At 52.7% G+C, this 18845-nt stretch overlaps 8 protein-coding genes across 8 annotated transcripts; 4 read left to right on the top strand and 4 right to left on the bottom strand.

Moving 5' to 3' along the window:
* Window positions 1-156: 156 nt before the first annotated feature.
* J4E82_003093 (uncharacterized protein) lies at window positions 157-1113 on the bottom strand (the record flags this gene model as incomplete). The annotated part of the gene is made up of 1 exon (XM_051729383.1): window positions 157-1113. The coding sequence occupies one exon, from the start codon at window positions 1111-1113 to the stop codon at window positions 157-159; it is 957 nt and encodes a 318-aa protein (XP_051590767.1).
* A 1183-nt stretch (window positions 1114-2296) lies between these two features.
* Window positions 2297-4239, top strand: J4E82_003092 (uncharacterized protein; the record flags this gene model as incomplete). Its single annotated transcript, XM_051729382.1, has 5 exons — window positions 2297-2303; window positions 2355-2853; window positions 2912-3522; window positions 3568-3702; window positions 3752-4239. 5 exons carry the CDS (start codon window positions 2297-2299, stop codon window positions 4237-4239), a joined length of 1740 nt encoding a protein of 579 aa, XP_051590766.1.
* Window positions 4240-4375: 136 nt separating this feature from the next.
* Window positions 4376-4880, bottom strand: SMD2 (mRNA splicing protein; the record flags this gene model as incomplete). Its single annotated transcript, XM_051729381.1, has 4 exons — window positions 4376-4418; window positions 4466-4723; window positions 4777-4809; window positions 4861-4880. 4 exons carry the CDS (start codon window positions 4878-4880, stop codon window positions 4376-4378), a joined length of 354 nt encoding a protein of 117 aa, XP_051590765.1.
* Window positions 4881-5611: 731 nt separating this feature from the next.
* J4E82_003090 (uncharacterized protein) lies at window positions 5612-9500 on the top strand (the record flags this gene model as incomplete). The annotated part of the gene is made up of 3 exons (XM_051729380.1): window positions 5612-5723; window positions 5777-5930; window positions 5984-9500. 3 exons carry the CDS (start codon window positions 5612-5614, stop codon window positions 9498-9500), a joined length of 3783 nt encoding a protein of 1260 aa, XP_051590764.1.
* A 1374-nt stretch (window positions 9501-10874) lies between these two features.
* On the bottom strand, window positions 10875-11681 carry J4E82_003089 (uncharacterized protein; the record flags this gene model as incomplete). The annotated part of the gene is made up of 1 exon (XM_051729379.1): window positions 10875-11681. One exon carries the CDS (start codon window positions 11679-11681, stop codon window positions 10875-10877), a length of 807 nt encoding a protein of 268 aa, XP_051590763.1.
* An 862-nt stretch (window positions 11682-12543) lies between these two features.
* J4E82_003088 (uncharacterized protein) lies at window positions 12544-13698 on the top strand (the record flags this gene model as incomplete). The annotated part of the gene is made up of 3 exons (XM_051729378.1): window positions 12544-12555; window positions 12606-12758; window positions 12811-13698. The coding sequence occupies 3 exons, from the start codon at window positions 12544-12546 to the stop codon at window positions 13696-13698; spliced, it is 1053 nt and encodes a 350-aa protein (XP_051590762.1).
* Window positions 13699-14105: 407 nt separating this feature from the next.
* Window positions 14106-15185, bottom strand: J4E82_003087 (uncharacterized protein; the record flags this gene model as incomplete). Its single annotated transcript, XM_051729377.1, has 1 exon — window positions 14106-15185. One exon carries the CDS (start codon window positions 15183-15185, stop codon window positions 14106-14108), a length of 1080 nt encoding a protein of 359 aa, XP_051590761.1.
* A 538-nt stretch (window positions 15186-15723) lies between these two features.
* J4E82_003086 (uncharacterized protein) lies at window positions 15724-17434 on the top strand (the record flags this gene model as incomplete). The annotated part of the gene is made up of 5 exons (XM_051729376.1): window positions 15724-16095; window positions 16191-16292; window positions 16340-16987; window positions 17042-17183; window positions 17241-17434. The coding sequence occupies 5 exons, from the start codon at window positions 15724-15726 to the stop codon at window positions 17432-17434; spliced, it is 1458 nt and encodes a 485-aa protein (XP_051590760.1).
* Window positions 17435-18845: the final 1411 nt, after the last annotated feature.

Raw genomic sequence — 18845 nt, 5'->3', positions numbered from 1 at the left:
TGGAGGGTTGTCATCTGTTGCGATGGCGCGTTGCGCACTCTATCGTCCTATGGTTGTGACAGGAGCGTGATTGCGGTACCAGATCACAAATCCAAGGATGGATGCGCATTGAAGCATTGTTCAATACTATATTACCATGCAGTGATCGCAGTGGAATCAAAGGTGAGACCCAGCCTTCTTCCACTTGGGGCTTGTGTCCTTGTCCAGCCCGGTAACAAAACCGCATACCCTTTTGACAAGATCCTGGACTACTTCTTCAGGGTCATCGTCAAGATTGTGGTGTGCCCCTGGAATCACGCCACCATCTTCGTCATCTACAACCCCGCCGCCTTCGCGAATTATCCTTGTCCAGCGCTGAAGCAATGCTGCTCTGTCGATTTTTGCAGGCACATACGGGTCTTTGGATCCTAGCAGGAAGCATACTGGCGTGCTCTTCGGGATTTTGCCAAACGTTGTCGCAAAGTGTTCGTCGGAAAGGTCGCTCGAGAAGTAGTCGTCATCTCCACCCTTTGCGAGGAGGGAGTATGCCCGGTATGCGTTGAGTGGTCCCCCCATATCCTTGAATACAGCGTTGCTCTCGGGCGACAAGATCTCCTTGGCTTTGCCCATATCGATCAACTCCTTAGATTTCCTAATCGCTTCTTCCAGCTCTTTCCTTTTCTCCCCTTCTTTATAGTAGTCCTCCCATGCCTCTCGATCACTGACACCGCCCTGCAGTATGACCCCGTCCAATGGCTCCCTCCCCTCGTGTCCCTTCCCAAGCAGATATTCCATGATATCTTGACATCCCGTTGAGTGGCCCATGATTACAACCTTCGTCTCTGGCCGTAGCTTCCTAAAGTAGGACACGCATTCGCCGAGCTCACGCGCATCGCGAGCGAGGCTACCAGTACCCCAGCCTTTGTAGGACGAGGAGATGAGGACTTCGGATATGACCCAGTCAGATGGAAGTTTACTGGCGATGGCGGAGGGGTACGGAACGGTGAGGAGGCCATCTGTTAGGCCTCCGACCCAGAGCAAAGTGTTTGGCGCTGCGCTGGATAGTGGGCGAGGGTTGTGCTCGAATGCGATGAGGCGTTTGGAGTACTTATGAGCGATGCCGTTATATGCCATTGTTGCAATATTCAATTAGGGACGGGAAGACGAATCAGACACAAGTTCAGTCAATATTCTTTGGCAAAAGAAGCTCTTTTAGTGGGTTCAGACAATGATTTGATGAGAGTAGATAATAAGCACGAGCAAACAACAATCGCGTCGATGAAGCTCGACGCGACGTTTGGTGGGGGCGCAGATCAAAATCTAATCAGATGGCGGGGTAGCTTCTTTGCTGCCATCTGAGCTCTCTCCAACTCCTCTCAGCTTTCACATAAATGCACTCTTCACCGCTACAACCAAGCGTTTCAAAATTAGTCTGGATACAATTAAAGGATCTAAAGACTTGTGACACTGTTCGTGTTTGTGGGTTTGCTGATTATAATTTGATGTTGGCAGCAAGACAGAGTTTATTAGATATGCACCTATTCCAAGTTTCTCCCGGATGGGGTTTGTGATGCCAGAGCATCTAGAGCTAAGCCATATCGACTGAACTCTGTGTGAGTTCCGATTATGGTTCCCGAAGATGAGCAGGCGTCCTCGCTCGTCAGCTTGACTAGGGTACAGATGATGTCCATTGTTAGTCGAAGCTGCATCATTTACATCTTCTTTTGACGAAAACGTCTTTGCAAGGACACGACCTTTGCAGTGGCAGAGAAAGCTGTTTGTGCCCAAGGTTGTTGATCGGGCTACGTGCTGTAAGCGCTCCGGTCATCCGATAGCAATAGCGAAATAAGCAAGCATGTTCCCATACAACAACCTTAACATAATCCATCTTGCACCAAGTGAGGCTTCTCGTAGTCATTATGCGTGCTGAAGGAGCGGTTGGAAATCGAGCAGCTGTTCCGGCATCACCCAGAAGAGGAAGCCGGCACCTCTGCTGACATCTCGGGGTTCGGGGGAAGGTGCGACCCCACTGGACGCAAGCTACCCCTCACAGCCATATGCGTAACCCCACTTAGAGCTCTGGGGCTCTCCAAATGCCTGGAAACAAGACGGAACACGGACGCGTTTCCGTGTGGCCACAGCAACACGGCATATGTCAAATGACATGAAGGATTGGGCGAAATGATTTACGTGTCGTCGGGTCGGGTATTGAGGGATTGATTAGTTCCTCGTCATGCTCTTCAATTTCCATCTGCCCTTTGTGCAATCTCTCCATACTTTCGGCACATTCCATTGAATTGAACATACAACAGCCACAATGTCGTGTTAGTATCCTTGTCTTGCATACACACGAATTATCAGCCTAACACACGCAGCGAGACACTTCATTCACGACCCGACACACCTCGTCGAAACTGCCCTTCTTAGCATCCCACAAACAAACCCTTCGGTGCAATGCGATATAAACAACAAAATCATCTACCGTAAGAATGGCGCATCACAAGTCAGTATAGTTTCTGGAGGCGGCAGCGGTCATGAGCCCTCATTCGCGTCTTTCGTCGGTGCTGGCCTACTATCTGGAGCAGTCGCAGGCACAATCTTCGCATCTCCAAGTGCAGAGCAGGTGCGAAGATGTATCTTGCATCGCATTCAGAAAGACAAGGGTGTACTCGTGATAGTAATGAACTACACCGGCGATGTGTTGAACTTCGGCATGGCAGTCGAGAAGGCGCGCGCTGCAGGTATTGAAGTCGACATGGTGGTGGTCGGCGACGATGCAGGTGTAGGGCGCGCAAAGGGAGGAAAGGTTGGACGAAGAGGTATTGCGGGAACAGTACTTGTACAGAAGACTGCTGGTGCGCTCGCTGCGAAAGGGTGCGCAACCATACCAGTTCTATGGCTTACAGGTTGACGATCGCTAATATGACTGTAGAGCGAGTCTCAAGGATGTAACGCACATGGCACAACTCGTCGCAGACAACACCGTCTCGATTGGATCTTCCTTGGCGCATGTACATGTTCCAGGTCGGCGAGAGGCAGAGGAAGACGAGCTTGCGGAAGGCTTAGTTGAGATTGGAATGGGCATTCACAACGAAGCCGGCTCTGAGCGCAAGTCGACCGATCTCCCTGGCCTTGTGAAGACGATGTTATCGCACTGTTTGGACGTCGCGGACCAGGATCGCAGTTTCTCTAAGATCACCGACAAGGACGATGTGGTGCTGCTAGTCAACAACCTAGGAGGTGTCAGTCCACTCGAGCTCAGTGGGATCACGAACGAAGTCGTCGACCAACTAGCGGACAACTTTAAGATCAAACCAGTGCGAATTCTGGCTGGTACCTTTATGACCAGTCTGAACGGACTGGGCTTCAGCGTCAGCTTGCTAAGAGTCGCTGACGCTTCTATGCTTGAACTGCTCGATGCACCCGCAGAGGCGAGTGGCTGGTCAGCGGCAATTAGTAGCAGCACATGGGCACGACGAGAAGAAGCGAAAAAGAGCGAGGAGCAGGTAGACGAAGAAGAGGTCCAGCCAAGTGACCTGAGGGGTAAGTACCTGCCGCGTTGCACAGGGTATGTGCTAACTTGGACAGTCAACTTTGCTCAGGCCAAATCAACATTGGCAGTCGCATTGAACAGGCTCATCGAGGCTGAACCAGATGTGACCAGATACGATACTATAGTGGGGGACGGCGATTGCGGCATCGGACTCAAGCGCGGCGCAGAAGGTAAGTTATCGTCACGTGTGCATTGTTACCTAGCGCTGACACCCAGCAGCAATTCTGAAGATGCTCGAAACGGCAGATAAGACGGATGATCTGTTGATCCTCATGAATCACATCATTCAAGTGGTGGAACTGGCTATGGACGGCACGTCAGGCGCAATCTATGCCATCTTCCTGAATGCGCTGGCCCATGGGTTGCGACAAAATGCGCCTTCGTCACCACAGCCTGTCACACCCGCAATCTGGGCCAAAGCCCTGGACTCGTCTCTCAAGGCACTTGGCAAATACACTCCTGCCAAACCAGGAGACCGAACACTGATGGATGCGCTCTATCCGTTCGTTGAGACATTATCCAAGACGGAAAGTATCGAAAAAGCGGCTGCAGCGGCACAAGGTGGTGCTCAAGGGACGAAAGGTATGAAAGCGAGCTTGGGGCGAACGGTGTATGTTGGAGGCGAGGGATTCCAGGAGGTGCCAGACCCTGGCGCGCATGGCCTTGCGGAGCTTCTGTTGGGCCTGAGTGATGGATTGAAGAAGTAGAAGTTGGGTATCGTTGTTTGATTCGTTCGGTGTTCATCGCCGTTGCGACGGTTATGTAACTTTTAATTCATCCAAACTCCATTTCGCGTGCCTCGATCTGGCGCTACCGTCCCAAATGCCCACTACATCCGAGCTCTTATGATAGCAAAACAAGAATGACCGAGTCGCCTCGTAGGAACCTAGATGGATCAGCGAATGCGCATATATGATTGGTATGTGAACGCACAGCTTAGAGATGAAGCGATCCTTGTTAACCTTCCTTCCGTAGCTGCCGTTGGCTAACCGGGGAGTCTCAGTCCACATCTCTTTCGCGTTCTCGAGAACCATATTGCAATGACGGTCGAAAGCCTTCACACGTGCGAGAATCTTGCGGTTGTTTCGGCACGAGATTAGGACTTGTGTGCGCGAGCGGACGGCGGTCTGGAGGATAGAGAGGGGACCGGTGGTGAGCTCATGTTCTTCGACCTGGGCAACTTCGTACTCGCTAGGCAGCAATGTCAGTATGTATAGGAACTGAACGTGCAAGGGCGTACATACGTCAACTCAGAACGGGGCTTGGAAAGAAGCTCTCTGCGCAATGTTAGCTCATATAGCGGTGAACTGTCTGGCAATGATACGTACTGAATCTTTGCGTCCACCATTTTGTCGGCTTGGATATAGGGCAAAGAGGAATAAGCTTGAAACTATCACAGTCAACTTGCAGCTCTCAAGCTTCTGCCTGCGAATTTTGATATACTGCGCGGAGGAATAGCGCGCAAGGATGAGGTCCGGCAAAAGATATGCACAGACCAAGGGCGGGTTGACTGACCTAGTGTGAGAAAGGAGGACACCACGGCAACGCGCTTTGATGAGGTGGATCGGTCGGCGATGGTATGAAGCAGGGCGATGAAGTGAGCGAGCTTGGCAGAACTGGGAGCTGGAGCTGCACTTTTTCCGTTGCCGAGCCAATCAACGCGTCGTCTGTGGGGCTGGAACTTTGGCATGGAAGGTGCGTCACGCGTCTTTGTCCTCCCCGCGTTAGCGCGGCGCGGGTAGCGTCAAACCTCCGAGCTCGTGCGTCCATCTTCACTTTCACCTCACGACATCATTAACGACGCCATCCACGTTCCTTTTCTTCCCTTCTTCTACGCGTGCTGCTGCCTGTTTCGAAAGTATCTGCATGCGAAAGTACTTAACGACCCATTTACCCCGCCAATTCGTCTTCCAGTCGCTTTTAGTCTCGCTTCTTAGTTCACCTGCAACGCGTTCGCGATGATCGCACGCCAGCCACCGATCGCGATATAACACTGACCACCACCCTTCTATCCACGACAACCTTCCCATCCCCTCTCCAACACGGCCAGCCTATCCTTTGTCAACTCAATAGGTAGCCATGTCGACACCATCTGGTACTACGCCGGATCTCGGTGCTTCACAGCACGCCCACACACCGTCCGTCACCGAGGATAGCACCATGGACGAAATCCCGCGCAGGCAAATGCGAGGCAAGCATATCTGCTCATTCATCACGTTTCCTTCTAACACAGCTGCACTACAGTCAAGGTACTCTACACGTTCGACGATCAGAACAAGTCGAATTGTCTGGCCCGTCTGCCAAGCGTGCTGAATGTGCCTGTCGTATCGCTGGACGAAACTACCGAAGTGGGAGTCATCGAACTCAAGACCTGCATTCAGGCTATTGTAGCTGCAAGGTGGGTCGACTCCCTTGCTTATTGGTTGCAAGAAACAGTGCTCACTACTGCAGTCCTGAGCTCGTGGCCAAACTAGGTCATGATTTCACCGTATACGCTTACGATTTTTCCGAGTACGAAACGCCGCTGGTAGGCCAAGGCATGCTGTCATGGATTCTTGCCTCAGCATCGTCCACTCCTAATGCCCCTGCCAAAGATTCCCAAACCATGGTCACAGGTCGCGTGTGCAAAAATATTCTTGGCATCTTTTCGAATGGGGTCAAAGAGACTCTAGAGGTCAAACTGAAGCTGGTGCCTGTTCCGACATGCATGCAAAAGGAATACGTGGAGAACATGGAGCGGTATCACAGTCTCAGTCAGCTGATGCCTGAAGGTTTCGACTACAACGCCTGGTCCGACTTTCTAAGAGAGAATCCAACATTAGGTCATTTGGCCCAACCAAGCCCATACCCTGCACAGCCTTCGCCACGACCTTCCATTGGTGGTGTTGAGCCATTCCACCAGATGCTCACACGCCATAGCCCGTCCCAGGAGCCACCCCGGAATGACTCCTTTTATGATCAGTCCAACATGTCTTTCATGTCTCAGCCGACTAGGGCATCCAGCCCTGCTATGAGTACTCTCTCATTCCACCACTATCAGTACAACCCTCCGTCACGACCAACGTCACGGGCCTCCGTGCGGAGTGAAGCCGCCCCGCCGCCTCAGCAACTGCACTTCAGCGATCCTTATGTAATCGAGCAGCAGGAGGACGGACCCCCAAAGAAGAGGGCTCGAATCACGCAAACCACGAGGCCTCGGAACACGCCGCTGAACGCCCATAACGATTCACTGCGAGTGACGGCCAGCACAGCAGCATCTGTACGTCTCCTCAAACCTGCTCTTAGCACCTCAGGAGCTGCTTCAGACATGGTGCCCCGTGCGCCAACCCCTCGCCCTGGCGAGAAGTTCGGTCAACGAGGATCACGCCGCCCTCCAGCCCCAAGCACTTTAAGATATGCATCTATGGATGGAGGACGACCGTATATGTCTCCTTACGAGTCTAGTGCCTTCTCGGATAATGCACTGGAGTCGGCGGACGAGAGAGATGGAAGCCCTGGAGATACCCCAATGCCTTCGTCGCCTCCTATTGGACCGAATCGAACCGCGTCACCCGATGGTTCAAGCCCGAATCTCCCAACACTGCCCCCGAATGACTCCGGTTTCGTTAGCGATATGCCAACAAGCCGAGATGGTAATAGTATGGAGCTTGACAAGCTTTGGCATGATGGAACATTACAAGAGCAATGCCGCAAGTCTATTACACAGCCAGTCACTGAGAGCATCGAGATGGACATGGGGACTGCTCATGCCTTCGATTTTGATACCATGGACCAGGATATCTTCAGCTCGGTATATTTCCAGGGTCAAGACACGAATGACGATAACGATCTGACCGCAAGGCTTTCGATGGCACAACAGAGTAACAATCTTGACAATCAGACTACCGACGCATTCCAAAAGTCACGAGCTACAGTGTCGACAGCTGGCTCGCCTGATGGTATGGTGTCGCAGGTTTCACCCACAGCGGAAAGCGAAGCACCAGTCTACAGTCGCTCCGCTACCCCGAATCCTCCCCCGAAGCAAACAAAGTCGTCCAAGCCAAGAGGACTTCCCAGGTCTCATACATGGTCTGGAGCTGAGCCCATGTCTGATGCACCTACACCGTCAGAATACGGGTATCCCCGAAGTGGATCAGGTGCGAAGAGGAAAAGAATCATCAAGAACAAACTCGATGCGGCTATCCGGAAAGGCGAAATGCCAACCCATTGTGTAAACTGCGGAGAGATCGACACAGTCACATGGAGGAAAGCTTATACACGTGTGGAGAAAGGCTCGCCCAAAGACATCGAGCTATCCACTGACTCAGCTGGCACCGACATTATCGCATATGAAGTAATCGAACCGACATCTGAGGATGGCGAACTAAAATACCGCATCTTCAAGAACAACCTGACGCGCGAAGACAAGGACATAGTAGCTGCAAAGTCCTCTGATGCGTTCGAGGAGCTCAATTTGTGCAACCCATGTGGACTCTGGCTTATCAAGAAGTTTTCGATGAGACCGCAGAAGGTGTGGGATAGAGCTGCGCGCCTCGCAAACCGAAAGAAGCAGCAGAAGGTAGCACGCTCTAAGTCTATGAGCGGTGGTGACGATCTCATGTCTGACGCTGTCTTGCCTGAGTCTGAACCTGCCATGCCTGCTGAACAAGAGCAGAGTGCTTCATCTATCGATAGGACTCATGACGGGACGATGGCACCACCAGTTGTTGCGCCTAGCGCGCGTGGACTTGATTCTGAAGCTGCACAGGCTGCTCTGGAACGAGCCCTTGAGTCCAGCCCTGTCGGAGTAAGAGGAAGCAAGGCATCTCCCATCGAAATCGACCAAGATCTTACGCCGAAGCCTACAAGGCGACTGCTTTTTCCTTCACCTAGGAAGCAAGGTCGGCGCAAGACTCTGGCTGAACCACCACCTGCCCCTGTCACTGAGCCAATCGCCACTCCAATGTACCTCCCTGACGATGACGCACCTAAGAAGCCCCGTTGTCAACGATGCAAGGAGCTCAAGAGAGGCTGTGACCGTGAGCGACCATGTGGCCGTTGCGAAAACGCTGGTATAGGTCACGACGGCTGCATTCCATGTGTGACAAAGCAAACGTATTGGTTCGAGCAACCTGTGGTGCAAGTGGCTACCGTTGATCAAGAAAACCCTGACAAGGAGAACTGCCCGCCTCCTACTGCAGAGGCAGATGACCTGGCCCATCTTTTCGAGGATTCTGCCCCGCCAAAGACTACGCCGAAGAGCACACCTAAGAAGGACCAAATAGCCCAAGACCCCTTGAAGACCCCTACTCCAAGCACGCGCAAACGCATTGCCCTGACACCGAGGCGAGGTGCAGGGAACGGAGATGCGCCTTCGACGCCATCCCGTAATATCCTGACTCCTCGTACCACACGTGCGGCAACAGCTGCACCCGACACACCGTTCACCCGTCAACTCAACGCGCTGTTATCTGACCACCCAATCTCGTCACCTTCCCAGGCTATTGATTTTTCAGCCTTCCCTACATTCACCACGCCCGGTCGCACTGATGCTCAATTTAGCGAGTTTTTGCCTGACGACTTTCTTTCCAGTGATATGCCTGCGAGCAGCTCGCCATCGAAGAACGGCTCGCTGGGGCTTGGTTTTGACCTCTACGAAGATCCAAACACGTCTACTGTGGGATTATGGAGTGGAGATAACATCTTCGACAACGAAACCATGATGTTGGACATGAAGAATGGCTCCAGGCGCGGTAGTGTAGATGGAGATGACGGACCAGATGCCGCTACGTTGCTCAAGATGAACGTCGGCGGTATGACTGTTGACTTTGCCGCCATGATTGAGGAAGTTGTTGGTGCTGCCAACAAAGAGGCAGACCCGACCAAAGCCACGAGTAAATACTCAGAAAAGGATATTAAGCTGGAGCCTGAGAGTCCAGAGGCTGAGAGTGAAGGCGCGGGCAAGACACCCGACGAGCCTACGGTTTGAGGCTTAGGACTTATCACGGCGTTACGATTCTACATACCCATCACTCTGATTACCAAGGCGTTTAGCGATCTGCGTATTCATGGCATGAACAAACGAGGGATGATCAATTTTGTATACTAGTTCTTACACATCTGCTCAGAGCTTATGCTCAGCAGGCTGTTCGCAAATAAGCGCGATTCACGTCTTTATATACCCAATAAACAGCTTAGACTATACCTGTTCTTCCTTCATTCCGCTCTCCTTGTCATCCAATCTTCTGGCTCTACCCACCATTGCAGACTGAACATGTCTCCCGAACTGTTGTGTTTGTTCGATTAGTGTATGTCCGCAGAGAGTATATGTGGCGTTGTAGAAGTTGTACATTACGCCGTGTGGGGGCCGAGAATGTGAGGTTGTAAACGAAGCCGTTCGATCTTCTGATAGACTGTACTTGGGTTACAGAGTTTGTGGTAGGTAAGTATCGGTATTTTTGTGAAATGGGTAGCCGCAGAGTCTTGATAAAGCGTTGAGGATGTGAAGAACAGCTTGGGGTGAAACCTACTAAAATTCAGTGTAGGACGTCTTTGCGGAGCAACATTCATCTAGTAATAGACGACCCCTTTACAGTCACGTCAATCTCACGTAAGGTTCAGAGAATATGACAGTAGACCTCCGCGTCTTGACAGCTTGCTCACGAGGTTGAGATATTGGACATTGGGGTAGCGTTTCGAGAAGCTCGTACAATTGCTTTATGTTCGTCGTTTCGCCGTGATGTAATACTCACACGTCGGCACTGATGTATGGAAGGTTGTTTAGCTGGCGTAACTATAGACACCTTGACATGGCTACAAAGTACAGTTTTGACACGATTGACAAATTGTTGTGAACCGTGAGTTTCTCTGGAAGTCGGGCATACAATATGATGGCTCCAACTAGGTTGAGGTAATGAAACCAAGGTTCGACGGGAAACGAAAACAAGGCGGGGTGGAGGTCATTATGGTCGGCTTCAAATATGTTTCAAGCAAGAACCATCCCGGACAGACGCACAATTTGCAGTCAGACGATGACAAGGGGTCTTACTGATAAATATCGTATAAGTCGTTGGTATGTGAAGGTTGAGCCACGTGATAGCGTTGCGCAGTCGCGTTTGATGACGTCAGAGTCCTGGCAGATTGTGCTCTTACCATCGATCGCGCATATACGCTCATTCGCCATCGACAACTACACATCGACACCTACGAAGTAATACATATACGCAAGAAGGGACACACGGGAATGCAGTTCAGTATGATTTATTCGTTTTGTTCGAGCGTTGGCTCTGAACTAGTGTCTCTATAAGATACGCTGCAAGAAAACATATGCTACCATCGTCCAATCATCACTGCTTTCAACAGCTTACTGCGACGAGCCACCAGAGATGGTCAGGACCTGGCCGTTAACCCAACCGCCGTCCTCTGAAGCGAGGAACGCAACGACCCTGGCAACATCCTCAGGTACCGCACACCGTCCGAGTGGGCAGTGGTTTGCCATAAGGGTCTCGATCTTCTCCGCTGGCCAGTCAGGCGAACCGCCAGGGATGTAATGCCATGCATTCTGTGTGAACATGTCTGACTTGATTCCACCAGGTGCGACACCGTTGACGGTGATACCGCGCTTTCCGAAGTCGGTCGCAAACGCCTTGATGAAACCGATAACAGCCATCTTAGAGGCATTGTAAAGGGCGTGGTCCTTTACACCGAGGAGACCAGCTGCGATGGAGCTCATCAGAATGATGCGGCCGTTGTCCTCAATGTGCTTGTACGCGGTTTGGCCGACGAAGAACTGTGCTCGTGTGTTCAGGTTGAATACGTGATCGTACTTCTCCTCACTGATCTCCTCCGTTACGTCCCAACTCTCAGTTCCTGAGTTGCTCATGACGATGTTGATCTTGCCGAACGCCTTCTTCGCCTCCTCAAATAATCTGTTGATCTCGCTGACTTTGCTGACATCGGCCTTGATGGCTATGGCTTTGGCTCCGTTGTTGAAGCCCTTGATGATTTCGCAGACCTCGTTTGCTGGGCCTTCGGATGAGACGTAGTTGACGATGACGGAAGCACCGCGCTTGCCGAGCTCGATGGCGCAGCCCCTTCCAATACCGCGACCGGCACCAGTGATGAGAGCGACTTGTCCCTCAAGAGAGGCAGTGGGCACGTTGATGACCATTTTGATAGTCTGTAGGTATTTAGGTGGGTGTAGATGAGTGTGTAACGAGATTGGAGACTTCAAGGTATGAAACTTAAAGCTGTTGAAATGCTAACGTGAGAATGAATTGGGTATATTGATTATGTTTCTCATGTTATACCACCTCTTTATAACCGTCTTTGCTATTCGGTCTCAAACGATGGTCTTCACGGTAGGCGGCCGCGGGCGGGGATCCGAAGAAACGAACACCGAAAATAGCTGCTTCAGGGACCTGCGGCTCTACACCTTCGCGCCCGAAGCTCTGGTCGTTTTAGCTACACACAGCTAAACCTCCCGGTAGACTCTGCAGTCCCGTTTCAAATGTCGTTGACGAAGTGCCGGCTGTTGTACGGACGTCGGAAGGAGGAGGGGCCACGGTTGTCCCCCGAGTGAGGGTGTTGAGACCTGCAACGGAGATGCGAGAAGAAGTCCGACATGGCAAATACTTCAAACTGTACCAGCAGCACATTTCAGAACTTCCTGTGTTCCTGACATGTACGACTTGGGTATCTCAGGTTCCGCTGGTCGAGCCCTGATCGTCGGCACGATGCAGGGAGCGCCAGCGGATCTACCCATGGCGCAGGTACCGTTGTCGATGGGACACGGACATTGCCATCAACCTGCAGCGTTCGTCAACGACGTTGGAGGCCGTTGGAGGAACGGCCATGCGAAAACAAATCTAAGAGCGCAGAGGTGTTGATGCAAAGAATGAGGCGGTGACTGCCTGCTGCGGGATTCGGACTTATTGGTAGCGCGCATCACTGTCTGCCCCTCTGCATCTCTCGATCTCCAATCTACAACACGTTGTTACCAAACTCTGCATCATCGTCCCTCATAAGTCATCATGCATATTCTTGTGAGAATACCATATCTGACTGAGCCAATGGCAGACGCTGATAGCCATAGGTCACCAACGATGATGGTCCACCATCAGATCAGTCCTCGCCCTACGTACATTCGCTGGTGTCAACACTACAGAAGCATGGGCATACCGTGTCAGTCGTTCTCCCGCATACACAGAGGTCATGGATAGGCAAAGCACACCTTGTGGGCAAATCCGTATGTGATACGAGGCCACCTCTACTATCGATCATTATTCTCACTGCCCCAGATACAACCGACATACTACCGCCCCGCGCCCCTCCAAACAAACGCTGAAGGGCGTCTCACGAACCATGGCACAACGCACAACTCCCCTCTGCCATCCTCGTCGAACGAAGAAGAATGGGTGCTCGTCGACTCGACGCCTGCTTCCTGCGTACAGATCGGTCTCTACCACTACTTTTCAGACCGCGGCCCGATTGACCTCGTAGTCAGTGGCCCTAACTACGGTCGCAACAGCACTGCCATCTTTTCCTTATCGTCGGGCACAATTGGTGGCGCAATGGAGGCAGCAGTATGCGGCATGAAGTCCATCGCCCTCTCGTACGCATTCTTCGACCGCAACCACGACGCCAAGATCATCAGCGATGCCAGCGAGCTCAGCGCTAAACTCATAAAACATCTGTGGGATCACTGGGATGCAAATACCCACCTTTACACCGTCAACGTACCGCTGGTTGAGAACGTTGGAGAGCGCAAGATCCTATGGACGAACATGCTGCAGAACTCGTGGAAGAGCGGAAGCTGTTTCCAAGTCGTCGAAGTACCGTCCGAAGCTGACGACACACCGTCAGACATTGAGGGTCAGATACGCAAACAAGAGGAGAAGTTTGGGAAGAAGGAGCTGAAGGCGAACTCTGAAATACAAGGTGGAGTGTCGGGCACAGACAGTGGGCGAGAAACGCCTTCAGGTCAGGCCCATATGCGGTATACACACAAGCACTTCAAATGGGCACCGACTTTCAAAGATGTGTATGAGAGTGTTGAGGCCAGTGAGCCCGGCAATGATGGATGGGCGGTCGCGCAGGGCTTTACCAGTGTGACTCCACTACGGGCAAACTTTATGCATGTGAATGGGTTTGAGGGAGAAATCAAGCTGGGTGCGGGGGCTTCGTAGATTTGAATCTCGGACAAGACGATAAACCATTATGGCCAAGTGAATGTCTTGAGCTTTCAAACTATCCTTCGAATCCACGGCGACTGAGTCCACAAACCAGTTATACTTTGAATAGGGGTTGTTTTGTGAATGTGGAAAACAAGTTAACACTTCACTTGCAAGAAGTAATATCTGACCAAACTCGGGCAGTGCCATTTGGAATAGGCAGAGTGCCATATTGGTCGTTATATCAGGTTAGTATTATGTCTAGTTGTAGTCTTTTACAAACACTTCCTGGATATGCTGGGGTATCAAAATGATTCCAGTACGCCGTCTCAACGTAGTACGCCACCCATATCCTTATGTTACCCAAAGGCGCTGTCCAGCGCTTCAAAGCCGTAAATAACGCCATACGCATAAAGAACAAGCTACTCAAAATTGAAGAACGCATCATCGAATTGCGACTGCTCAGGGTTCTCGTACTCGTCCATATTGAAAAGATCTTCGAGGTCGTCTGTAGCCATGGTGCCCATCATCTCGTCATTTGTAGTCGTAATCGATTCTTCCTTCTTCTCTTCAGCAGGTGGCTCCGCGGCAGGCTTGGACTCCTCCACCTTTGGTGCTGGCTCTGGTTCTGCAGGCTTCGCAGCAGTCGCGTTGTCGTTTGTGTTCGTATTCGCCTCGGTGTTCATGTCTAAGCCTGGCAGGTCTGGCATGGTGAAATCAATGTCCATATTCGAAGTCTGGTTCGGGTTGTCGTCATCATTATCCTTGGCGAAGTCCTCGAGACCGCGTAGTAGCGAAGGCCCGTCGTTCCCGTCGTCGAGGGTAAAGTCCATGTCGCCCGAAGTGTCCATCATATCGTTGTGGGTGTTGTCGCCAGTCGTGTCCATGGCGTCGCCGAACATGGCATCGAAGTCAAACTCGGATTCCTGAGCATTGCCGGTGGTGGGCGTGCCGTCGAAGAGCGGATCTCTTTGCGGCTCCATGTCGGTCTCAATGGGCGGGGGTAGTGGCGCCTTTGTGTCTTCTTCCTTCTTAGGAGCCTCGTCCGCCTCAGGCCCAGGCTCCTTTGCGCTCGCTAGCTCAGGCGCGTCCTGCGCTGGCTCTGCTGGTGGCTCGGGCGGTGCTGGCGTCGCGGCTTTTTCAACCTTCACAGGCGCTTCCTCAACTGGGACCGGCGCACTCTTTGACTCTGCGGCAAGTCGCGCCTTCTCCACCTCGTGCTGTTTCGCTGCGGCCTCCTTCTTCTTGCGATCTTGCTTGAGCAGCGCCATGTCCCTGCGCAGGACGGTTTGCGCTAGACGGACCTCGTTCTCGAGCTCGTCGAGCGCATCGTGGAAGCGCTCAGTAGCGGATGGCACGAGGTGCTGCAGTTGTTGCTTCATGCGACCAGTGCCGCCGCCGGCCTGTTGTTCTTTCAGAAAGCGACCAGAATTGAGGTAGACGAGGTTGAGCATGGTCTGGAGTGTCTCCATATGCTGATTGGCAGCCATGACGCTGGCCATGATGGGGTATGCTGTGATGAGGTGCGGAGCGCGACAAGGTACGAGGCGCGTCAATGTGATGGCCGGAGCTGGCAGCGGGACTGCAGGTGCAGGAGGGTCCGCTAGCTTCTCAGGCTAGCGGTACGGTACTACGTTCATAGCTCCCGCTCTTTCGGGTGCCTTGTGGCCTGCCGCGCTAATTCTTCGACCCTCGCCCGCTCACCTCTCACACCTCTCCTTCTTCACCCCACAGTGGAGATTATAGCTTTGCCGTCACAGCTCGGCGCAGCGTTCGTCTCTCCTATCTCTCTTCCTCTTGTTTTCCCTTGCCTTTCCTAGTGCAGTCCGCTCTCTATTGGTAGCATTAGTCGCGCTTTCCATTTCGACTTTCCTTGCCGCCTACCCAGCAGCTTTCACCCCGCCCGCCAGCGTCGACCCTCCCCGTGGCCTTGTCGCCTTCACCTCGACCGTCGCATCACCGCCCACTTGTTCGATACCCGCAGCCGTCACTTGCGCCTCTTGCGACAATTGTCTTGTGCGCCTCTTCGCGACGACAGCCATGGCCGACCAACAGAACCCCGGGGCACAGCTCCCTCCTCCCCCTTCCGCTGGCGCTCCCGGCTACGAGAACCAGGGCCAACCGCAGCAGCACATGCCGCCGCCGCCGCTTGCACCCGTCATCATCCCCCAGAATAACAACCCCATCCCGACCGCCATCAGCTCGCCCATGTCGGGCAACCCCATGTCCCCGACCAGCGGCCAGCCTGGCTACGTCCCCCGTCGCGCCGCCCCCGAGCCCAACAAGCGGGCGCTATACGTTGGTGGACTGGATCCGCGGGTCACCGAGGACGTGTTGCGTCAGATTTTCGAGACGACTGGCCATGTGCAGAGCGTCAAGATTATTCCAGACAAAACTGCAAGTTCTCCTTCTGTAAGATAACACTCCGCACCCGCTGCATGACTTGACAGCTGGCCGGGCCTATCTTGCATATGTTGCAGCATTCAAGTGCCGCTGACCGCTAACAGTTCAACTCCAAGGGCTTCAACTACGGATTCGTCGAGTATGATGACCCCGGCGCGGCTGAGCGTGGTATGGCCACTCTCAACGGCCGGCGCATCCACAACAACGTAAGCTTGGCCGTTGGCACAACCACTTACTTTTCTGACTCGCACAGGAAATTCGTGTGAACTGGGCCTACCAATCTAACAACACAGCCAAAGAAGACACTTCTAACCATTTCCACATCTTCGTCGGTGATCTGTCCAACGAGGTCAATGACGAGGTTCTCCTCCAGGCTTTCTCTACCTTTGGTCCCGTCTCCGAGGCCCGCGTCATGTGGGACATGAAGACAGGCAGGTCGCGTGGTTACGGATTCGTCGCCTTTAGGGATCGCGCCGATGCTGATCGCGCCCTTAGCTCCATGGACGGAGAGTGGCTTGGCTCTCGCGCTATCCGCTGCAACTGGGCCAACCAGAAAGGGCAACCTTCCATTTCTCAGCAGCAGGCCATGGCTTCCATGGGCATGACGCCGACCACCCCGTTCGGACATCACCATTTCCCCACCCATGGCGTGCAGAGCTACGATATGGTTGTTGCTCAGACGCCCCAGTGGCAGACCACATGCTACGTTGGAAACCTCACTCCTTACACCTCTCAATCTGACCTAGTGCCGCTTTTCCAGAACTTCGGGTATGTCACCGAGACGCGTTTCCAGTCTGACCGTGGATTTGCCTTTATCAAAATGGACACTCATGAGAATGCTGCCATGGCCATCTGCCAGCTGAACGGCTACAACGTCAATGGCCGTCCTCTGAAGTGCAGCGTAGGTTGAACCGTTCTCTTTTGTTTTATTTCTTAGCTCACATTTCCAATCTAGTGGGGCAAAGATCGTCCTCCGACTGGCCAGTTTGAGGGCTACTCGCCTGCAGGCGGTCCCAACTCAGCTTATCCTCAGACGCCGAGCGCGTACTTTCCTCAGTATGGTGGTGGGCCACAAGGTGGTCCCATGTCACCCTCAGGTGAGCGGCACCGGAGGAAGCTGCAGTATCGAAACAAGCAATCTAATGCGCGGGCAGGACCCAGCCCCGGCGGACAACCCTTCGCGCAGCAGCAGCAAGCCTTTGGCAACCCTGGCATGCCCTACCAGCAACAGATGCAGCAGCCAGGCAGCGCTGGTGGCTATGGCCGCGGCGCTCCCCAACAGCCACAGTGGGGCCAGTCTCCTCAGGCAGCATTCAACCAGAATGGCTTTGGAGGATACCAGGGCTAAGCACCCTATTTGTTAAGATTTGTTCCGTTCAGCCCTGTGCCCTCTATTGTTCCAACACGCCTGTTGTTTACGGGGGCGCTATTTTGGATAGCTCCGATTTCTGGTCATATCTCATCAGCTACTTGGTCTTATGTTCTTAGGGAGTCGTTATTTAATTCCGTTGTCCAAAATGGTGCGAGCGTTGTTGTCTTATGGCATGGTTGGCACATTTCTTGTGGGATATGGTTTACGGTCGTTTGGTTCAAAATGAATCTCCTATCTCGTGTTAGTTTTCTGTTGCTACAGGCTTCGGCTCTGATTACCCCTTCACTATCTATTATGACGTTGACTCTTCTTGCGAATTCTCTTCTTGATACCAAAGCGAATTCTTATTGATACCAAAGCGGGTTCTGGTTGATACCAAAAGCTTATTTCTCGCGGCGTATGCTGGTCGTCGCTGATGGGTTGGAATAGTATGTTGACTAGCATAGTACTCATGATGAATTACTTGGTAGTCTGGAGGCGTAATATATTGATATGAGACTTTGAAGCAGTAACCTTGGGAGCGTGTTACATGATTCTCTCGTGAGTTGTAAGACCTGCACTACGTACTACGTACGTCATAGAGTTGCACTGACAGGTACCTGAGTGTGGCTTAGTCCATCAGAGCGTGTACCTGCGTCAAGATGCTTGGGTCCTGCATGTCCTATCAAGCTTTGTAGATACACCGCAGAAACACCGTTGGGATGCCCGCACGTGATGGACTGCACTAGCGCTTCCTGATTGAGACGTCGTGTCGCGTTTTGTGGGTCCGAACACTAATTGATGCTAACATTCACACCCCACCGCGCCGCAGGGTATGCAGACACTCGACATCATCTCGCTAATCCTTTCTTTTTGTCGGCGCTCTCCTTGTTTGCTGTATGCTTGTCACTCTCGGGAAGAGAGGTGCGTCGCTTAAACCGTACAATCCGAAAAGGTCGTCGCTCTTTTGCATCCATCCCGCTCGGACGCATTCGCCTCCAACACGGTCCCTTACGCACCTTCCTCGTACGCGCTTCTCGACATCACCTCTGCAGCCGCCGAACACTTCGCCTACAACCTCGCCTCGCCACGACTTCGGCTACCTCTCCTCTCGCTCCCACACAACAACTACCATGTTCAAGTCGGCGGTGCAGAACCACAATGCCATCGCGTCTGCTTCGCCCACAAACACTGCCTACAAACAGGCTTCGCTCGGAAGCGTCCTTGATCGCACTGGATCGCAGACATCATCGACGCGTCCTGTAGGAAGTGGGACGAAAACACCCGTTGGGACAACTGCACAAGGAACCAAGAGGACGTCGAGCGGATTGGCCAAGTCTCTGAGCTCGCACGAGGATGACTTCGAATACCCCACAATGACCATTGTCGGATCGGAAAAAGAGAACGA

This window comes from Alternaria postmessia, assembly GCF_024291825.1.
Source record: "Alternaria postmessia strain BMP 2775 chromosome Unknown scaffold_13, whole genome shotgun sequence".
Lineage (NCBI taxonomy): Eukaryota > Fungi > Ascomycota > Dothideomycetes > Pleosporales > Pleosporaceae > Alternaria > Alternaria postmessia.
Note: the sequence above shows the minus strand (reverse complement) of the source record. Positions and strands in the feature narration are given on the sequence as shown.